The sequence below is a fragment of the Pelobates fuscus genome, chromosome 10, assembly GCF_036172605.1.
Source record: "Pelobates fuscus isolate aPelFus1 chromosome 10, aPelFus1.pri, whole genome shotgun sequence".
In the NCBI taxonomy this organism is placed as follows: Eukaryota; Metazoa; Chordata; class Amphibia; order Anura; family Pelobatidae; genus Pelobates; species Pelobates fuscus.
In genome coordinates, this window is record NC_086326.1 from 143548758 (window position 1) to 143567396 (window position 18639).

An 18639-nucleotide genomic window follows, 5' to 3' on the forward strand; every position below is an offset into this window, starting at 1 on the left:
CTGTATATAGCACTGTGTGACCCCCTATACTGTATATAGCACTGTGTGACCCCCTATACTGTATATAGCACTGTGTGACCCCCATACTGTATATAGCACTGTGTGACCCCTATACTGTATTTAGCACTGAGACCCCTATACTGTATATAGCACTGTGTGACCCCCTATACTGTATATAGCACTGTGTGACCCCCTATACTGTATATAGCACTGTGTGACCCCCTATACTGTATATAGCACTGTGTCAACCCTATTCTGTATATAGTACTGTGACCCCTATACTGTATATAGCACTGTGACCCCCTATACTGTATATAGCACTGTGACCCTCTATACTGTGTATAGCACTGTGTCACCCCTATACTGTATATAGCACTGTGTGACCCCTATACTGTATATAGCACTGTGACCCCTATACTGTATATAGCACTGTGTGACCCCCTATACTGTATATAGCACTGTGTGACCCCTATACTGTATATAGCACTGTGTGACCCTCTATACTGTATATAGCACTGACCCCTATACTGTATATAGCACTGTGTGACCCCCTATACTGTTTATAGCACTGTGTGACCCCCTATACTGTATATAGCACTGTGTGACCCTCTATACTGTATATAGCACTGTGTGACCCCTATACTGTATATAGCACTGTGACCCCCTATACTGTATATAGCACTGACCCCTATACTGTATATAGCACTGTGTGACCCCTATACTGTATATAGCACTGTGTGACCCCCTATACTGTATATAGCACTGTGTGACCCCCTATACTGTATATAGCACTGTGTGACCCCCTATACTGTATATAGCACTGTGACCCTCTATACTGTATATAGCACTGTGTGACCCCCTATACTGTATATAGCACTGTGTGACCCCCTATACTGTATATAGCACTGTGACCACCTATACTGTATATAGCACTGAGAGCCCTATACTGTATATAGCACTGTGTGACCCCCTATACTGTATATAGCACTGTGTGACCCCCCTATACTGTATATAGCACTGTGTGACCCCCTATACTGTATATAGCATTGTGACCCCTATACTGTATATAGCACTGTGTGACCCCCTATACTGTATATAGCACTGTATATAGCACTGACCCCTATACTGTATATAGCACTGTGACCCTATACTGTATATAGCACTGTGACCCTATACTGTATATAGCACTGTGACCCCTATACTGTATATAGCACTGTGACCCTATACTGTATATAGTACTGTGTGACCCCTATACTGTATATAGCACTGTGTCCCCCTATACTGTATATAGCACTGTGACCCAATACTGTATATATCACTGTGACCCCTATACTGTATATAGCACTGTGTGACCCCTATACTATATATAGCACTGTGTGACCCCTATACTGTATATAGCACTGTGTGACCCCCTATACTGTATATAGCACTGTGACCCTATACTGTATATAGCACTGACCCCTATACTGTATATAGCACTGACCCCTATACTGTATATAGCACTGTGTGACCCCTATGCTGTATATAGCCCAGTATGACCCTATACTGTATATAGCACTGTGACCCTATACTGTATATAGCCCTGTATGACCCTATACTGTATATAGCACTGTGACCCCCTATACTGTATATAGCACTGTGACCCCCTATACTGTATATAGCACTGTATGACCCCTATACTGTAAATAGGACTGTATGACCCTATACTGTATATAGCACTGTGACCCCCTATACTGTATATAGCACTGTGACCCCCTATACTGTATATAGCCCTGTATGACCCTATACTGTATATAGCACTGTGACCCTATACTGTATATAGCACTGTATGACCCATATACTGTAAATAGCACTGTATGACCCTATACTGTATATAGCCCTGTATGACCCTATACTGTATATAGCCCTGTATGACCCTTTACTGTATATAGCACTGTGACCCTATACTGTATATAGCACTGTATGACCCCTATACTGTAAATAGCACTGTATGACCCTATACTGTATATAGCCCTGTATGACCCTATACTGTATATAGCACTGTGACCCCCTATACTGTATATAGCACTGTATGAACCTATACTGTATATAGCCCTGTATGACCCTATACTGTATATAGGACTGTGACCCTATACTGTATATAGCACTGTGACCCTATACTGTAAATAGCACTGTATGACCCTATACTGTATATAGCCCTGTATGACCCTATACTGTATATAGCACTGTGACCCTATACTGTATATAGCACTGTATGACCCCTATACTGTATATAGCACTGTGACCCCTATACTGTATATAGCCCTGTATGACCCTATACTGTATATAGCACTGTGACCCTATACTGTATATAGCACTGTATGACCCCTATACTGTAAATAGCAATGCCATGTCTTAGTAACCCTGTGGTCACAGTGATACAGGTTAGCTCAGTAAGGGTTATTAGGGGTGTAGAACCAGCTCCACCTGTAATAAACCTGAGTGACCCACTCTCATTGTTTGCTCTGTAAACCATTTCCAGCATGTTATAAAACAAACTGAACCAATAAAACAACAATTCTCCAGTACATTCAGCGAAGCTTGCCCACATACAATATGGCCGCTCGGTTTCACACTTCCGGTCAAATGATCGCTATGGTGACAATCCTATGCTGCGGGGTAGGGGGTTATTACCGGAAGTAACTTCACCGGCTTTCCAGGCAGAGGGGGTCACTGGGGCAGAGAGCACAGAGGTAGTGGGGACATTGCTGGGACACCCAGCCAGGTGGGTATTATACTGGAAGATACTCAGTATCACTCTATGGCGGGTTAATATTATAATAATAATAATATATCAATAAATAGATACTGGCTATCACTCTGTATAATAATAATAATATATCAATAAATAGATACTGGCTATCACTCTGTATAATAATAATAATAATATATCAATAAATAGATACTGGCTATCACTCTGTATAATAATAATAATAATAATAATATATCAATAAATAGATACTGGGTATCACTCTGTATAATAATAATAATAATATATCAATAAATAGATACTGGCTATCACTCTGTATAATAATAATAATATATCAATAAATAGATACTGGCTATCACTCTGTATAATAATAATAATATATCAATAAATAGATACTGGGTATCACTCTGTATAATAATAATAATAATAATAATATATCAATAAATAGATACTGGGTATCACTCTGTATAATAATAATATCAATAAATAGATACTGGCTATCACTCTGTATAATAATAATAATATATCAATAAATAGATACTGGCTATCACTCTGTATAATAATAATAATATATCAATAAATAGATACTGGCTATCACTCTGTATAATAATAATAATATATCAATAAATAGATACTGGCTATCACTCTGTATAATAATAATAATATATCAATAAATAGATACTGGGTATCACTCTGTATAATAATAATAATAATATATCAATAAATAGATACTGGGTATCACTCTGTATAATAATAATAATACTAATATATCAATAAATAGATACTGGGTACCACTCTGTATAATAATAATAATAATATATCAATAAATAGATACTGGCTATCACTCTGTATAATAATAATAATATATCAATAAATAGATACTGGCTATCACTCTGTATAATAATAATAATATATCAATAAATAGATACTGGGTATCACTCTGTATAATAATAATAATAATATATCAATAAATAGATACTGGGTATCACTCTGTATAATAATAATATATCAATAAATAGATACTGGCTATCACTCTGTATAATAATAATAATATATCAATAAATAGATACTGGCTATCACTCTGTATAATAATAATAATATATCAATAAATAGATACTGGCTATCACTCTGTATAATAATAATAATATATCAATAAATAGATACTGGGTATCACTCTGTATAATAATAATAATAATATATCAATAAATAGATACTGGGTATCACTCTGTATAATAATAATAATAATAATAATATATCAATAAATAGATACTGGGTATCACTCTGTATAATAATAATAATAATAATATATCAATAAATAGATACTGGGTATCACTCTGTATAATAATAATAATAATATATCAATAAATAGATACTGGCTATCACTCTGTATAATAATAATAATATATCAATAAATAGATACTGGCTATCACTCTGTATAATAATAATAATATATCAATAAATAGATACTGGGTATCACTCTGTATAATAATAATAATATATCAATAAATAGATACTGGGTATCACTCTGTATAATAATAATAATATATCAATAAATAGATATTGGGTATCACTCTGTATAATAATAATAATATATCAATAAATAGATACTGGGTATCACTCTGTATAATAATAATAATATATCAATAAATAGATACTGGCTATCACTCTGTATAATAATAATAATATATCAATAAATAGATACTGGGTATCACTCTGTATAATAATAATAATAATATATCAATAAATAGATACTGGGTATCACTCTGTATAATAATAATAATAATAATATATCAATAAATAGATACTGGTATCACTCTGTATAATAATAATAATAATAATATATCAATAAATAGATACTGGCTATCACTCTGTATAATAATAATAATAATATATCAATAAATAGATACTGGCTATCACTCTGTATAATAATAATAATAATATATCAATAAATAGATACTGGGTATCACTCTGTATAATAATAATAATAATATATCAATAAATAGATACTGGGTATCACTCTGTATAATAATAATAATAATAATATATCAATAAATAGATACTGGGTATCACTCTGTATAATAATAATAATATATCAATAAATAGATATTGGGTATCACTCTGTATAATAATAATAATATATCAATAAATAGATACTGGGTATCACTCTGTATAATAATAATATATCAATAAATAGATACTGGGTATCACTCTGTATAATAATAATAATATATCAATAAATAGATACTGGGTATCACTCTGTATAATAATAATATATCAATAAATAGATACTGGGTATCACTCTGTATAATAATAATAATATATCAATAAATAGATACTGGGTATCACTCTGTATAATAATAATAATATATCAATAAATAGATACTGGGTATCACTCTGTATAATAATAATAATATATCAATAAATAGATACTGGGTATCACTCTGTATAATAATAATAATAATATATCAATAAATAGATACTGGGTATCACTCTGTATAATAATAATATATCAATAAATAGATACTGGGTATCACTCTGTATAATAATAATATATCAATAAATAGATACTGGGTATCACTCTGTATAATAATAATATATCAATAAATAGATACTGGGTATCACTCTGTATAATAATAATAATAATAATAATATATCAATAAATAGATACTGGGTATCACTCTGTATAATCATAATAATAATAATAATATATCAATAAATAGATACTGGCTATCACTCTGTATAATCATAATAATAATAATATATCAATAAATAGATACTGGCTATCACTCTGTATAATAATAATATATCAATAAATAGATACTGGGTATCACTCTGTATAATAATAATATATCAATAAATAGATACTGGGTATCACTCTGTATATTAATAATAAATATCAATAAATAGATACTGGGTATCACTCTGTATAATAATAATATATCAATAAATAGATACTGGGTATCACTCTGTATAATAATAATATATCAATAAATAGATACTGGGTATCACTCTGTATAATAATATATCAATAAATAGATACTGGGTATCACTCTGTATAATAATAATAATAATATATCAATAAATAGATTCTGGGTATCACTCTGTATAATAATAATAATAATAATATATCAATAAATAGATACTGGCTATCACTCTGTATAATCATAATAATATATCAATAAATAGATACTGGCTATCACTCTGTATAATAATAATAATATATCAATAAATAGATACTGGGTATCACTCTGTATAATAATAATATATCAATAAATAGATACTGGGTATCACTCTGTATAATAATAATAATAATAATATATCAATAAATAAATACTGGGTATCACTTTGTATAATAATAATAATAATAATAATATATCAATAAATAGATACTGGGTATCACTCTGTATAATAATAATAATAATAATATATCAATAAATAGATACTGGCTATCACTCTGTATAATCATAATAATAATAATAATAATAATATATCAATAAATAGATACTGGCTATCACTCTGTATAATAATAATAATAATATATCAATAAATAGATACTGGCTATCACTCTGTATAATAATAATAATATATCAATAAATAGATTCTGGGTATCACTCTGTATAATAATAATAATATATCAATAAATAGATACTGGGTATCACTCTGTATAATAATAATAATAATAATATATCAATAAATAGATACTGGCCATCACTCTGTATAATAATAATAATAATATATCAATAAATAGATACTGGGTATCACTCTGTATAATAATAATATATCAATAAATAGATACTGGGTATCACTCTGTATAATAATAATAATAATATATCAATAAATAGATACTGGCTATCACTCTGTATAATCATAATAATAATAATAATAATATGTCAATAAATAGATACTGGGTATCACTCTGTATAATAATAATAATATATCAATAAATAGATACTGGGTATCACTCTGTATAATAATAATAATATATCAATAAATAGATACTGGGTATCACTCTGTATAATAATAATAATAATATATCAATAAATAGATGCTGGGTATCACTCTGTATAATAATAATAATAAATCAATAAATAGATACTGGGTATCACTCTGTATAATAATAATAATAATATATCAATAAATAGATACTGGGTATCACTCTGTATAATAATAATAATAATATATCAATAAATAGAGACTGGTTATCACTCTGTATAATAATAATAATAATAATAATAATATATCAATAAATAGATACTGGGTACCACTCCGTATAATAATAATAATAATATATCAATAAATAGATACTGGCTATCACTCTGTATAATAATAATAATATATCAATAAATAGATACTGGCTATCACTCTGTATAATAATAATAATATATCAATAAATAGATACTGGGTATCACTCTGTATAATAATAATAATAATATATCAATAAATAGATACTGGGTATCACTCTGTATAATAATAATATATCAATAAATAGATACTGGCTATCACTCTGTATAATAATAATAATATATCAATAAATAGATACTGGCTATCACTCTGTATAATAATAATAATATATCAATAAATAGATACTGGCTATCACTCTGTATAATAATAATAATATATCAATAAATAGATACTGGGTATCACTCTGTATAATAATAATAATAATATATCAATAAATAGATACTGGGTATCACTCTGTATAATAATAATAATAATAATATATCAATAAATAGATACTGGGTATCACTCTGTATAATAATAATAATAATAATATATCAATAAATAGATACTGGGTATCACTCTGTATAATAATAATAATAATATATCAATAAATAGATACTGGCTATCACTCTGTATAATAATAATAATATATCAATAAATAGATACTGGCTATCACTCTGTATAATAATAATAATATATCAATAAATAGATACTGGGTATCACTCTGTATAATAATAATAATATATCAATAAATAGATACTGGGTATCACTCTGTATAATAATAATAATATATCAATAAATAGATATTGGGTATCACTCTGTATAATAATAATAATATATCAATAAATAGATACTGGGTATCACTCTGTATAATAATAATAATATATCAATAAATAGATACTGGCTATCACTCTGTATAATAATAATAATATATCAATAAATAGATACTGGGTATCACTCTGTATAATAATAATAATAATATATCAATAAATAGATACTGGGTATCACTCTGTATAATAATAATAATAATAATATATCAATAAATAGATACTGGGTATCACTCTGTATAATAATAATAATATATCAATAAATAGATATTGGGTATCACTCTGTATAATAATAATAATATATCAATAAATAGATACTGGGTATCACTCTGTATAATAATAATATATCAATAAATAGATACTGGGTATCACTCTGTATAATAATAATAATATATCAATAAATAGATACTGGGTATCACTCTGTATAATAATAATATATCAATAAATAGATACTGGGTATCACTCTGTATAATAATAATAATAATAATATATCAATAAATAGATACTGGCTATCACTCTGTATAATAATAATAATAATATATCAATAAATAGATACTGGCTATCACTCTGTATAATAATAATAATATATCAATAAATAGATACTGGGTATCACTCTGTATAATAATAATAATAATATATCAATAAATAGATACTGGGTATCACTCTGTATAATAATAATAATATATCAATAAATAGATACTGGGTATCACTCTGTATAATAATAATAATAATATATCAATAAATAGATACTGGGTATCACTCTGTATAATAATAATAATATATCAATAAATAGATATTGGGTATCACTCTGTATAATAATAATAATATATCAATAAATAGATACTGGGTATCACTCTGTATAATAATAATATATCAATAAATAGATACTGGGTATCACTCTGTATAATAATAATAATATATCAATAAATAGATACTGGGTATCACTCTGTATAATAATAATATATCAATAAATAGATACTGGGTATCACTCTGTATAATAATAATAATATATCAATAAATAGATACTGGGTATCACTCTGTATAATAATAATAATATATCAATAAATAGATACTGGGTATCACTCTGTATAATAATAATAATATATCAATAAATAGATACTGGGTATCACTCTGTATAATAATAATAATAATATATCAATAAATAGATACTGGGTATCACTCTGTATAATAATTATAATAATAATATATCAATAAATAGATACTGGGTATCACTCTGTATAATAATAATATATCAATAAATAGATACTGGGTATCACTCTGTATAATAATAATATATCAATAAATAGATACTGGGTATCACTCTGTATAATAATAATATATCAATAAATAGATACTGGGTATCACTCTGTATAATAATAATAATAATAATAATATATCAATAAATAGATACTGGGTATCACTCTGTATAATCATAATAATAATAATAATATATCAATAAATAGATACTGGCTATCACTCTGTATAATCATAATAATAATAATATATCAATAAATAGATACTGGCTATCACTCTGTATAATAATAATATATCAATAAATAGATACTGGGTATCACTCTGTATAATAATAATATATCAATAAATAGATACTGGGTATCACTCTGTATATTAATAATAAATATCAATAAATAGATACTGGGTATCACTCTGTATAATAATAATATATCAATAAATAGATACTGGGTATCACTCTGTATAATAATAATATATCAATAAATAGATACTGGGTATCACTCTGTATAATAATATATCAATAAATAGATACTGGGTATCACTCTGTATAATAATAATAATAATATATCAATAAATAGATTCTGGGTATCACTCTGTATAATAATAATAATAATAATAATATATCAATAAATAGATACTGGCTATCACTCTGTATAATCATAATAATATATCAATAAATAGATACTGGCTATCACTCTGTATAATAATAATAATATATCAATAAATAGATACTGGGTATCACTCTGTATAATAATAATATATCAATAAATAGATACTGGGTATCACTCTGTATAATAATAATAATAATAATATATCAATAAATAAATACTGGGTATCACTCTGTATAATAATAATAATAATAATAATAATAATATATCAATAAATAGATACTGGGTATCACTCTGTATAATAATAATAATAATAATATATCAATAAATAGATACTGGCTATCACTCTGTATAATCATAATAATAATAATAATAATAATAATAATATATCAATAAATAGATACTGGCTATCACTCTGTATAATAATAATAATAATATATCAATAAATAGATACTGGCTATCACTCTGTATAATAATAATAATATATCAATAAATAGATTCTGGGTATCACTCTGTATAATAATAATAATATATCAATAAATAGATACTGGGTATCACTCTGTATAATAATAATAATAATAATATATCAATAAATAGATACTGGCTATCACTCTGTATAATAATAATAATAATATATCAATAAATAGATACTGGGTATCACTCTGTATAATAATAATATATCAATAAATAGATACTGGGTATCACTCTGTATAATAATAATAATAATATATCAATAAATAGATACTGGCTATCACTCTGTATAATCATAATAATAATAATAATAATAATATGTCAATAAATAGATACTGGGTATCACTCTGTATAATAATAATAATATATCAATAAATAGATACTGGGTATCACTCTGTATAATAATAATAATATATCAATAAATAGATACTGGGTATCACTCTGTATAATAATAATAATAATATATCAATAAATAGATGCTGGGTATCACTCTGTATAATAATAATAATAAATCAATAAATAGATACTGGGTATCACTCTGTATAATAATAATAATAATATATCAATAAATAGATACTGGGTATCACTCTGTATAATAATAATAATAATATATCAATAAATAGAGACTGGTTATCACTCTGTATAATAATAATAATAATAATAATATATCAATAAATAGATACTGGGTATCACTCTGTATAATAATAATAATAATATATCAATAAATAGATACTGGGTATCACTCTGTATAATAATTATAATAATATATCAATAAATTTATACTGGGTATCACTCTGTATAATAATTATAATAATATATCAATAAATAGATACTGGGTATCACTCTGTATAATAATAATAATATATCAATAAATAGATACTGGGTATCACTCTGTATAATAATTATAATAATATATCAATAAATAGATACTGGGTATCACTCTGTATAATAATTATAATAATATATCAATAAATAGATACTGGGTATCACTCTGTATAATAATTATAATAATAATATATCAATAAATAGATACTGGGTATCACTCTGTATAATAATAATAATAATAATAATATATCAATAAATAGATACTGGGTATCACTCTGTATAATAATAATAATAATAATAATAATAATATATCAATAAATAGATACTGGGTATCACTCTGTATAATAATAATAATAATAATAATAATATATCAATAAATAGATACTGGGTATCACTCTGTATAATAATAATAATAATAATAATATATCAATAAATAGATACTGGGTATCACTCTCTACAATAATAATAATAATATATCAATAAATAGATACTGGGTATCACTCTGTATAATAATAATATATCAATAAATAGATACTGGCTATCACTCTGTATAATAATAATAATATATCAATAAATAGATACTGGCTATCACTCTGTATAATAATAATAATATATCAATACATAGATACTGGCTATCACTCTGTATAATAATAATAATAATAATATATCAATAAATAGATACTGGCTATCACTCTGTATAATAATAATAATAATATATCAATAAATAGATACTGGGTATCACTCTGTATAATAATAATAATATATCAATAAATAGATACTGGGTATCACTCTGTATAATAATTATAATAATATATCAATAAATAGATACTGGGTATCACTCTGTATAATAATAATAATAATAATATATCAATAATCAGATACTGGCTATCACTCTGTATAATAATAATAATAATAATAATATATCAATAAATAGATACTGGGTATCACTCTGTATAATAATAATAATAATAATATATCAATAAATAGATACTGGCTATCACTCTGTATAATAATAATAATAATAATATATCAATAAATAGATACTGGGTATCACTCTGTATAATAATAATAATAATAATAATATATCAATAAATAGATACTGGCTATCACTCTGTATAATAATAATAATATATCAATAAATAGATACTGGGTATCACTCTGTATAATAATAATAATAATATATCAATAAATAGATACTGGGTATCACTCTGTATAATAATAATAATAATATATCAATAAATAGATACTGGGTATCACTCTGTATAATAATAATAATATATCAATAAATAGATACTGGGTATCACTCTGTATAATAATAATAATATATCAATAAATAGATACTGGCTATCACTCTGTATAATAATAATAATAATAATAATAATAATAATAATATATCAATAAATAGATACTGGGTATCACTCTGTATAATAATAATATATCAATAAATAGATACTGGGTATCACTCTGTATAATAATAATAATAATATATCAATAAATAGATACTGGGTATCACTCTGTATAATAATAATAATATATCAATAAATAGATACTGGGTATCACTCTGTATAATAATAATAATAGTAAATCAATAAATAGATACTGGTATCACTCTGTATAATAATAATAATAGTAATAATAATAATATATCAATAAATAGATACTGGGTATCACTCTGTATAATAATAATAATAATATATCAATAAATAGATACTGGGTATCACTCTGTATAATAATAATAATAATAATATATCAATAAATAGATACTGGGTATCACTCTGTATAATAATAATAATAATATATCAATAAATAGATACTGGGTATCACTCTGTATAATAATAATAATAATATATCAATAAATAGATACTGGGTATCACTCTGTATAATAATAATAATAATAATAATAATAATATATCAATAAATAGATACTGGGTATCACTCTGTATAATAATAATAATATATCAATAAATAGAGACTGGTTATCACTCTGTATAATAATAATAATAATATATCAATAAATAGATACTGGGTATCACTCTGTATAATAATAATAATAATATATCAATAAATAGATACTGGGTATCACTCTGTATAATAATTATAATAATAATAATAATATATCAATAAATAGATACTGGGTATCACTCTGTATAATAATAATAATATATCAATAAATAGATATTGGGTATCACTCTGTATAATAATAATAATATATCAATAAATAGATACTGGGTATCACTCTGTATAATAATTATAATAATAATAATAATAATAATATGTCAATAAATAGATACTGGGTATCACTCTGTATAATAATTATAATAATATATCAATAAATAGATACTGGTATCACTCTGTATAATAATAATAATATATCAATAAATAGATACTGGATATATATATATCTTTATTTACAGAACTACAGTGGTCACAGACCAAAGCACATTCTGCAAGCATCTGACTGAATGAATAAAAATGAACAAGCACAGGAATCTAATGACTGAAAAGATTTTGGATCTAACCCTTGAGATCATCTACCTGCTGACTGGAGAGGTGAGGGATTCTGGGTAATGTCAGTATGGAGATCATCTACCTGCTGGCTGGAGAGGTGAGGGATTCTGGGTAATGTCACCATGGAGACCATCACCATCTACCTGCTGACTGGAGAGGTGAGGGATTCTGGGTAATGTCACCATGGAGACCATCTACCTGCTGACTGGAGAGGTGAGGGATTATGGGTAATGTCATTATGGAGATCATCTACCTGCTGGCTGGAGAGGTGAGGGATTCTGGGTAATGTCACCATGGAGACCATCTACCTGCTGACTGGAGAGGTGAGGGATTCTGGGTAATGTCATTATGGAGATCATCTACCTGCTGGCTGGAGAGGTGAGGGATTCTGGGTAATGTCACCATGGAGATCATCTACTTGCTGGCTGGAGAGGTGAGGGATTCTGGGTAATGTCATTATGGAGATCATCTACCTGCTGGCTGGAGAGGTGAGGGATTCTGGGTAATGTCACCATGGAGATCATCTACCTGCTGGCTGGAGAGGTGAGGGATTCTGGGTAATGTCATTATGGAGATCATCTACCTGCTGGCTGGAGAGGTGAGGGATTCTGGGTAATGTCAGTATAGAGATCCTCTACCTGCTGACTGGAGAGGTGAGGGATTCTGGGTAATGTCATTATGGAGATCATCTACCTGCTGACTGGAGAGGTGAGGGATTCTGGGTAATGTCAGTATGGAGATCATCTACCTGCTGACTGGAGAGGTGAGGGATTCTGGGTAATGTTACCATGGAGATCATCTACCTGCTGGCTGGAGAGGTGAGGGATTCTGGGTAATGTCAGTATGGAGATCATCTACCTGCTGACTGGAGAGGTGAGGGATTCTGGGTAATGTTACCATGGAGATCATCTACCTGCTGACTGGAGAGGTGAGGGATTCTGGGTAATGTCAGTATGGAGATCATCTACCTGCTGGCTGGAGAGGTGAGGGATTCTGGGTAATGTCACCATGGAGACCATCTACCTGCTGACTGGAGAGGTGAGGGATTCTGGGTAATGTCACCATGGAGACCATCTACCTGCTGACTGGAGAGGTGAGGGATTCTGGGTAATGTCATTATGGAGATCATCTACCTGCTGGCTGGAGAGGTGAGGGATTCTGGGTAATGTCATTATGGAGATCATCTACCTGCTGACTGGAGAGGTGAGGGATTCTGGGTAATGTCACCATGGAGACCATCTACCTGCTGACTGGAGAGGTGAGGGATTCTGGGTAATGTCATTATGGAGATCATCTACCTGCTGGCTGGAGAGGTGAGGGATTCTGGGTAATGTCACCATGGAGATCATCTACTTGCTGGCTGGAGAGGTGAGGGATTCTGGGTAATGTCTCCATGGAGATCATCTACCTGCTGGCTGGAGAGGTGACGGATTCTGGGTAATGTCACCATGGAGATCATCTACCTGCTGGCTGGAGAGGTGAGGGATTCTGGGTTATGTCATTATGGAGATCATCTACCTGCTGGCTGGAGAGGTGAGGGATTCTGGGTAATGTCAGTATAGAGATCCTCTACCTGCTGACTGGAGAGGTGAGGGATTCTGGGTAATGTCATTATGGAGATCATCTACCTGCTGACTGGAGAGGTGAGGGATTCTGGGTAATGTCAGTATGGAGATCATCTACCTGCTGGCTGGAGAAGTGAGGGATTCTGGGTAATGTCAGTATGGAGATCATCTACCTGCTGACTGGAGAGGTGAGGGATTCTGGGTAATGTCATTATGGAGATCATCTACCTGCTGACTGGAGAGGTGAGGGATTCTGGGTAATGTTACCATGGAGATCATCTACCTGCTGGCTGGAGAGGTGAGGGATTCTGGGTAATGTCAGTATGGAGATCATCTACCTGCTGACTGGAGAGGTGAGGGATTCTGGGTAATGTTACCATGGAGATCATCTACCTGCTGACTGGAGAGGTGAGGGATTCTGGGTAATGTCAGTATGGAGATCATCTACCTGCTGGCTGGAGAGGTGAGGGATTCTGGGTAATGTCACCATGGAGATCGTCTACCTGCTGCCTGGAGAGGTGAGGGATTCTGGGTAATGTCAGTATGGAGATCATCTACCTGCTGACTGGAGAGGTGAGGGATTCTGGGTAATGTCAGTATGGAGATCATCTACCTGCTGGCTGGAGAGGTGAGGGATTCTGGGTAATGTCATTATGGAGATCATCTACCTGCTGACTGGAGAGGTGAGGGATTCTGGGTAATGTCAGTATGGAGATCATCTACCTGCTGGCTAGAGAGGTGAGGGATTCTGGGTAATGTCACCATGGAGACCATCTACCTGCTGACTGGAGAGGTGAGGGATTCTGGGTAATGTCACCATGGAGACCATCTACCTGCTGACTGGAGAGGTGAGGGATTCTGGGTAATGTCATTATGGAGATCATCTACCTGCTGGCTGGAGAGGTGAGGGATTCTGGGTAATGTCACCATGGAGATCATCTACTTGCTGGCTGGAGAGGTGAGGGATTCTGGGTAATGTCTCCATGGAGATCATCTACCTGCTGGCTGGAGAGGTGAGGGATTCTGGGTAATGTCAGTATAGAGATCCTCTACCTGCTGACTGGAGAGGTGAGGGATTCTGGGTAATGTCATTATGGAGATCATCTACCTGCTGACTGGAGAGGTGAGGGATTCTGGGTAATGTCAGTATGGAGATCATCTACCTGCTGACTGGAGAGGTGAGGGATTCTGGGTAATGTCATTATGGAGATCATCTACCTGCTGACTGGAGAGGTGAGGGATTCTGGGTAATGTCAGTATGGAGATCATCTACCTGCTGACTGGAGAGGTGAGGGATTCTGGGTAATGTCAGTATGGAGATCATCTACCTGCTGACTGGAGAGGTGAGGGATTCTGGGTAATGTTACCATGGAGATCATCTACCTGCTGACTGGAGAGGTGAGGGATTCTGGGTAATGTCAGTATGGAGATCATCTACCTGCTGGCTGGAGAGGTGAGGGATTCTGGGTAATGTCACCATGGAGATCGTCTACCTGCTGCCTGGAGAGGTGAGGGATTCTGGGTAATGTCAGTATGGAGATCATCTACCTGCTGACTGGAGAGGTGAGGGATTCTGGGTAATGTCAGTATGGAGATCATCTACCTGCTGGCTGGAGAGGTGAGGGATTCTGGGTAATGTCATTATGGAGATCATCTACCTGCTGGCTGGAGAGGTGAGGGATTCTGGGTAATGTCAGTATGGAGATCATCTACCTGCTGGCTGGAGAGGTGAGGGATTCTGGGTAATGTCATTATGGAGATCTTCTACCTGCTGGCTGGAGAGGTGAGGGATTCTGGGTAATGTCATTATGGAGATCATCTACCTGCTGGCTGGAGAGGTGAGGGATTCTGGGTAATGTCATTATGGAGATCATCTACCTGCTGGCTGGAGAGGTGAGGGATTCTGTGAATTCCAATCACTTTACACTAAGCACATGTTATAAATCAGAGCTCAAAATTTCTATTAGCCGTTAGTCACTGATGAGTGTGACATGGACTCTCCAGACTCTCCGGTGGTTGGTAACTTTTAATGGATGGCTAGTAGCGTTGGACTTGAAATTTTAAAGAAGATAAAAATATCTTAAAGGGAAACTGTTTATATATTTTTTTAAAAAACATTGAAAACAAATTATAACTTGTGTTATTTTCTTTAATGAGATGCTCAGTTTTCTTTTAAATGTATACTAGAAATGTATTAACTAACATCATAATCCAGTTCAGATGTGGAAAGGTTTGTGCAAACATCGCAAATAAAGAGGAGAAACAGAAGCATTATTTCCTCTTCTCTGTATGCATGGATACTTTGAACGACAAAGATGGAGGTGTCACTATGCAGGAGATACGGATTTCTATATTTAGTTTTACTATTCACACCTTGAATCCTTATATCTGTTAAATATAGGATAGGTCTACTTAACATTAAAGTAACACTATACAAAGAAACACATAATACAAATATGTATTCCTGATGCTATATCGCTCCTCTGCATATGCAGATTTCCCACCCCTGGCTGCATCAACTTCCTGGCAAGATTGATGATTTCAGCCAATCAAAAGCCTCCGTTTAGGGAAGCATTAGGAGGCTAGTGCACATGGGTGGCATATTGCAGCGCTGCACCAATGCTGTTATAGAAGGGTGTGATTGAGAACTAAGTTTGACATGGTTCTCACAAGGAAACACGCCTCTAGTGGTTGTCAAGAAGACAGCCACTAGAGGTGTGTTTAACCCTGCAGTGTAAACGTTGCCGTTTCTACAATCTGTATTGTTTTACAGTGAAAGGTTAAATCTAAAGGATCACAGCATCCAGACAAAGTGGTTTGGTTGCCTATAGTGGACCTTTTAAACATAATATTAAGATTCCTTGGAAGTGACGGTTTTCCTTTAAGAAATTTTAATATGGTAGTATTTTGTATATGGTAAATATAGGTCTAATTTAGATGATAAACAGTGAGACTGTTTATGTAGATTAACACTCATGGGTACAACAAATGTAATGTGTGTGTATATATAGGACACTGCATGAGATAAGAACAGAAAAAGTTGAAAAGAACCAACTGTGGAATTACTCGTGTCACAGCAGCTAAAGGTCTAATTGTATTAGTGTTTCTTTCAATATCTAGGATCATATGGTCGTGAAGAAGCCTTGGGATTGTGTCTCACACACCAGTAATCCACATGTATCAGGAGCATCATATACAACTCAGAATCCAGGTGTGATCTGCCTACCCCACTCTCTGAAACATGAGAGCAAGAATGACAAGAAGATCCTGGAACTGACCAATCAGATCATCCAGCTGCTGACTGGAGAGGTGAGGCTGCTGGGAATGGGACATTATACAGTAAAAACAAGGGATGTGTCTGGATAGTGACTGTATCATTGTGTGTGTCAGGTTCCTATAAGGTGTGAGGATGTCGCTGTCTATTTCTCCATGGAAGAGTGGGAGTATCTGGAAGGACACAAGGACCTGTACAGGGACATGATGATGGAGGGCCACCAGCCACATAGCCTGGGTAAGAGGAATCAACCTTGTCTTTGTTTATAATACCAGATAGAATGTTTGCAAATAAACTATGATGTTTTATACAACAGTGTCTTGATAATTTCTCAGCTATG

General features: G+C 30.9%; 1 protein-coding gene across 1 annotated transcript in view; it reads left to right on the forward strand.

The window, feature by feature from the left end:
* LOC134575218 (oocyte zinc finger protein XlCOF7.1-like) overlaps positions 1–18639 on the forward strand; it is a 107970-nt gene that overhangs the window by 87647 nt on the left and 1684 nt on the right. The window contains exons 3-4 of the mRNA XM_063434473.1: positions 18146–18334; positions 18416–18536. Of these exons, the coding sequence (XP_063290543.1) occupies positions 18146–18334; positions 18416–18536 (310 nt within the window). The remainder of the gene's footprint in view (positions 1–18145; positions 18335–18415; positions 18537–18639) is intronic.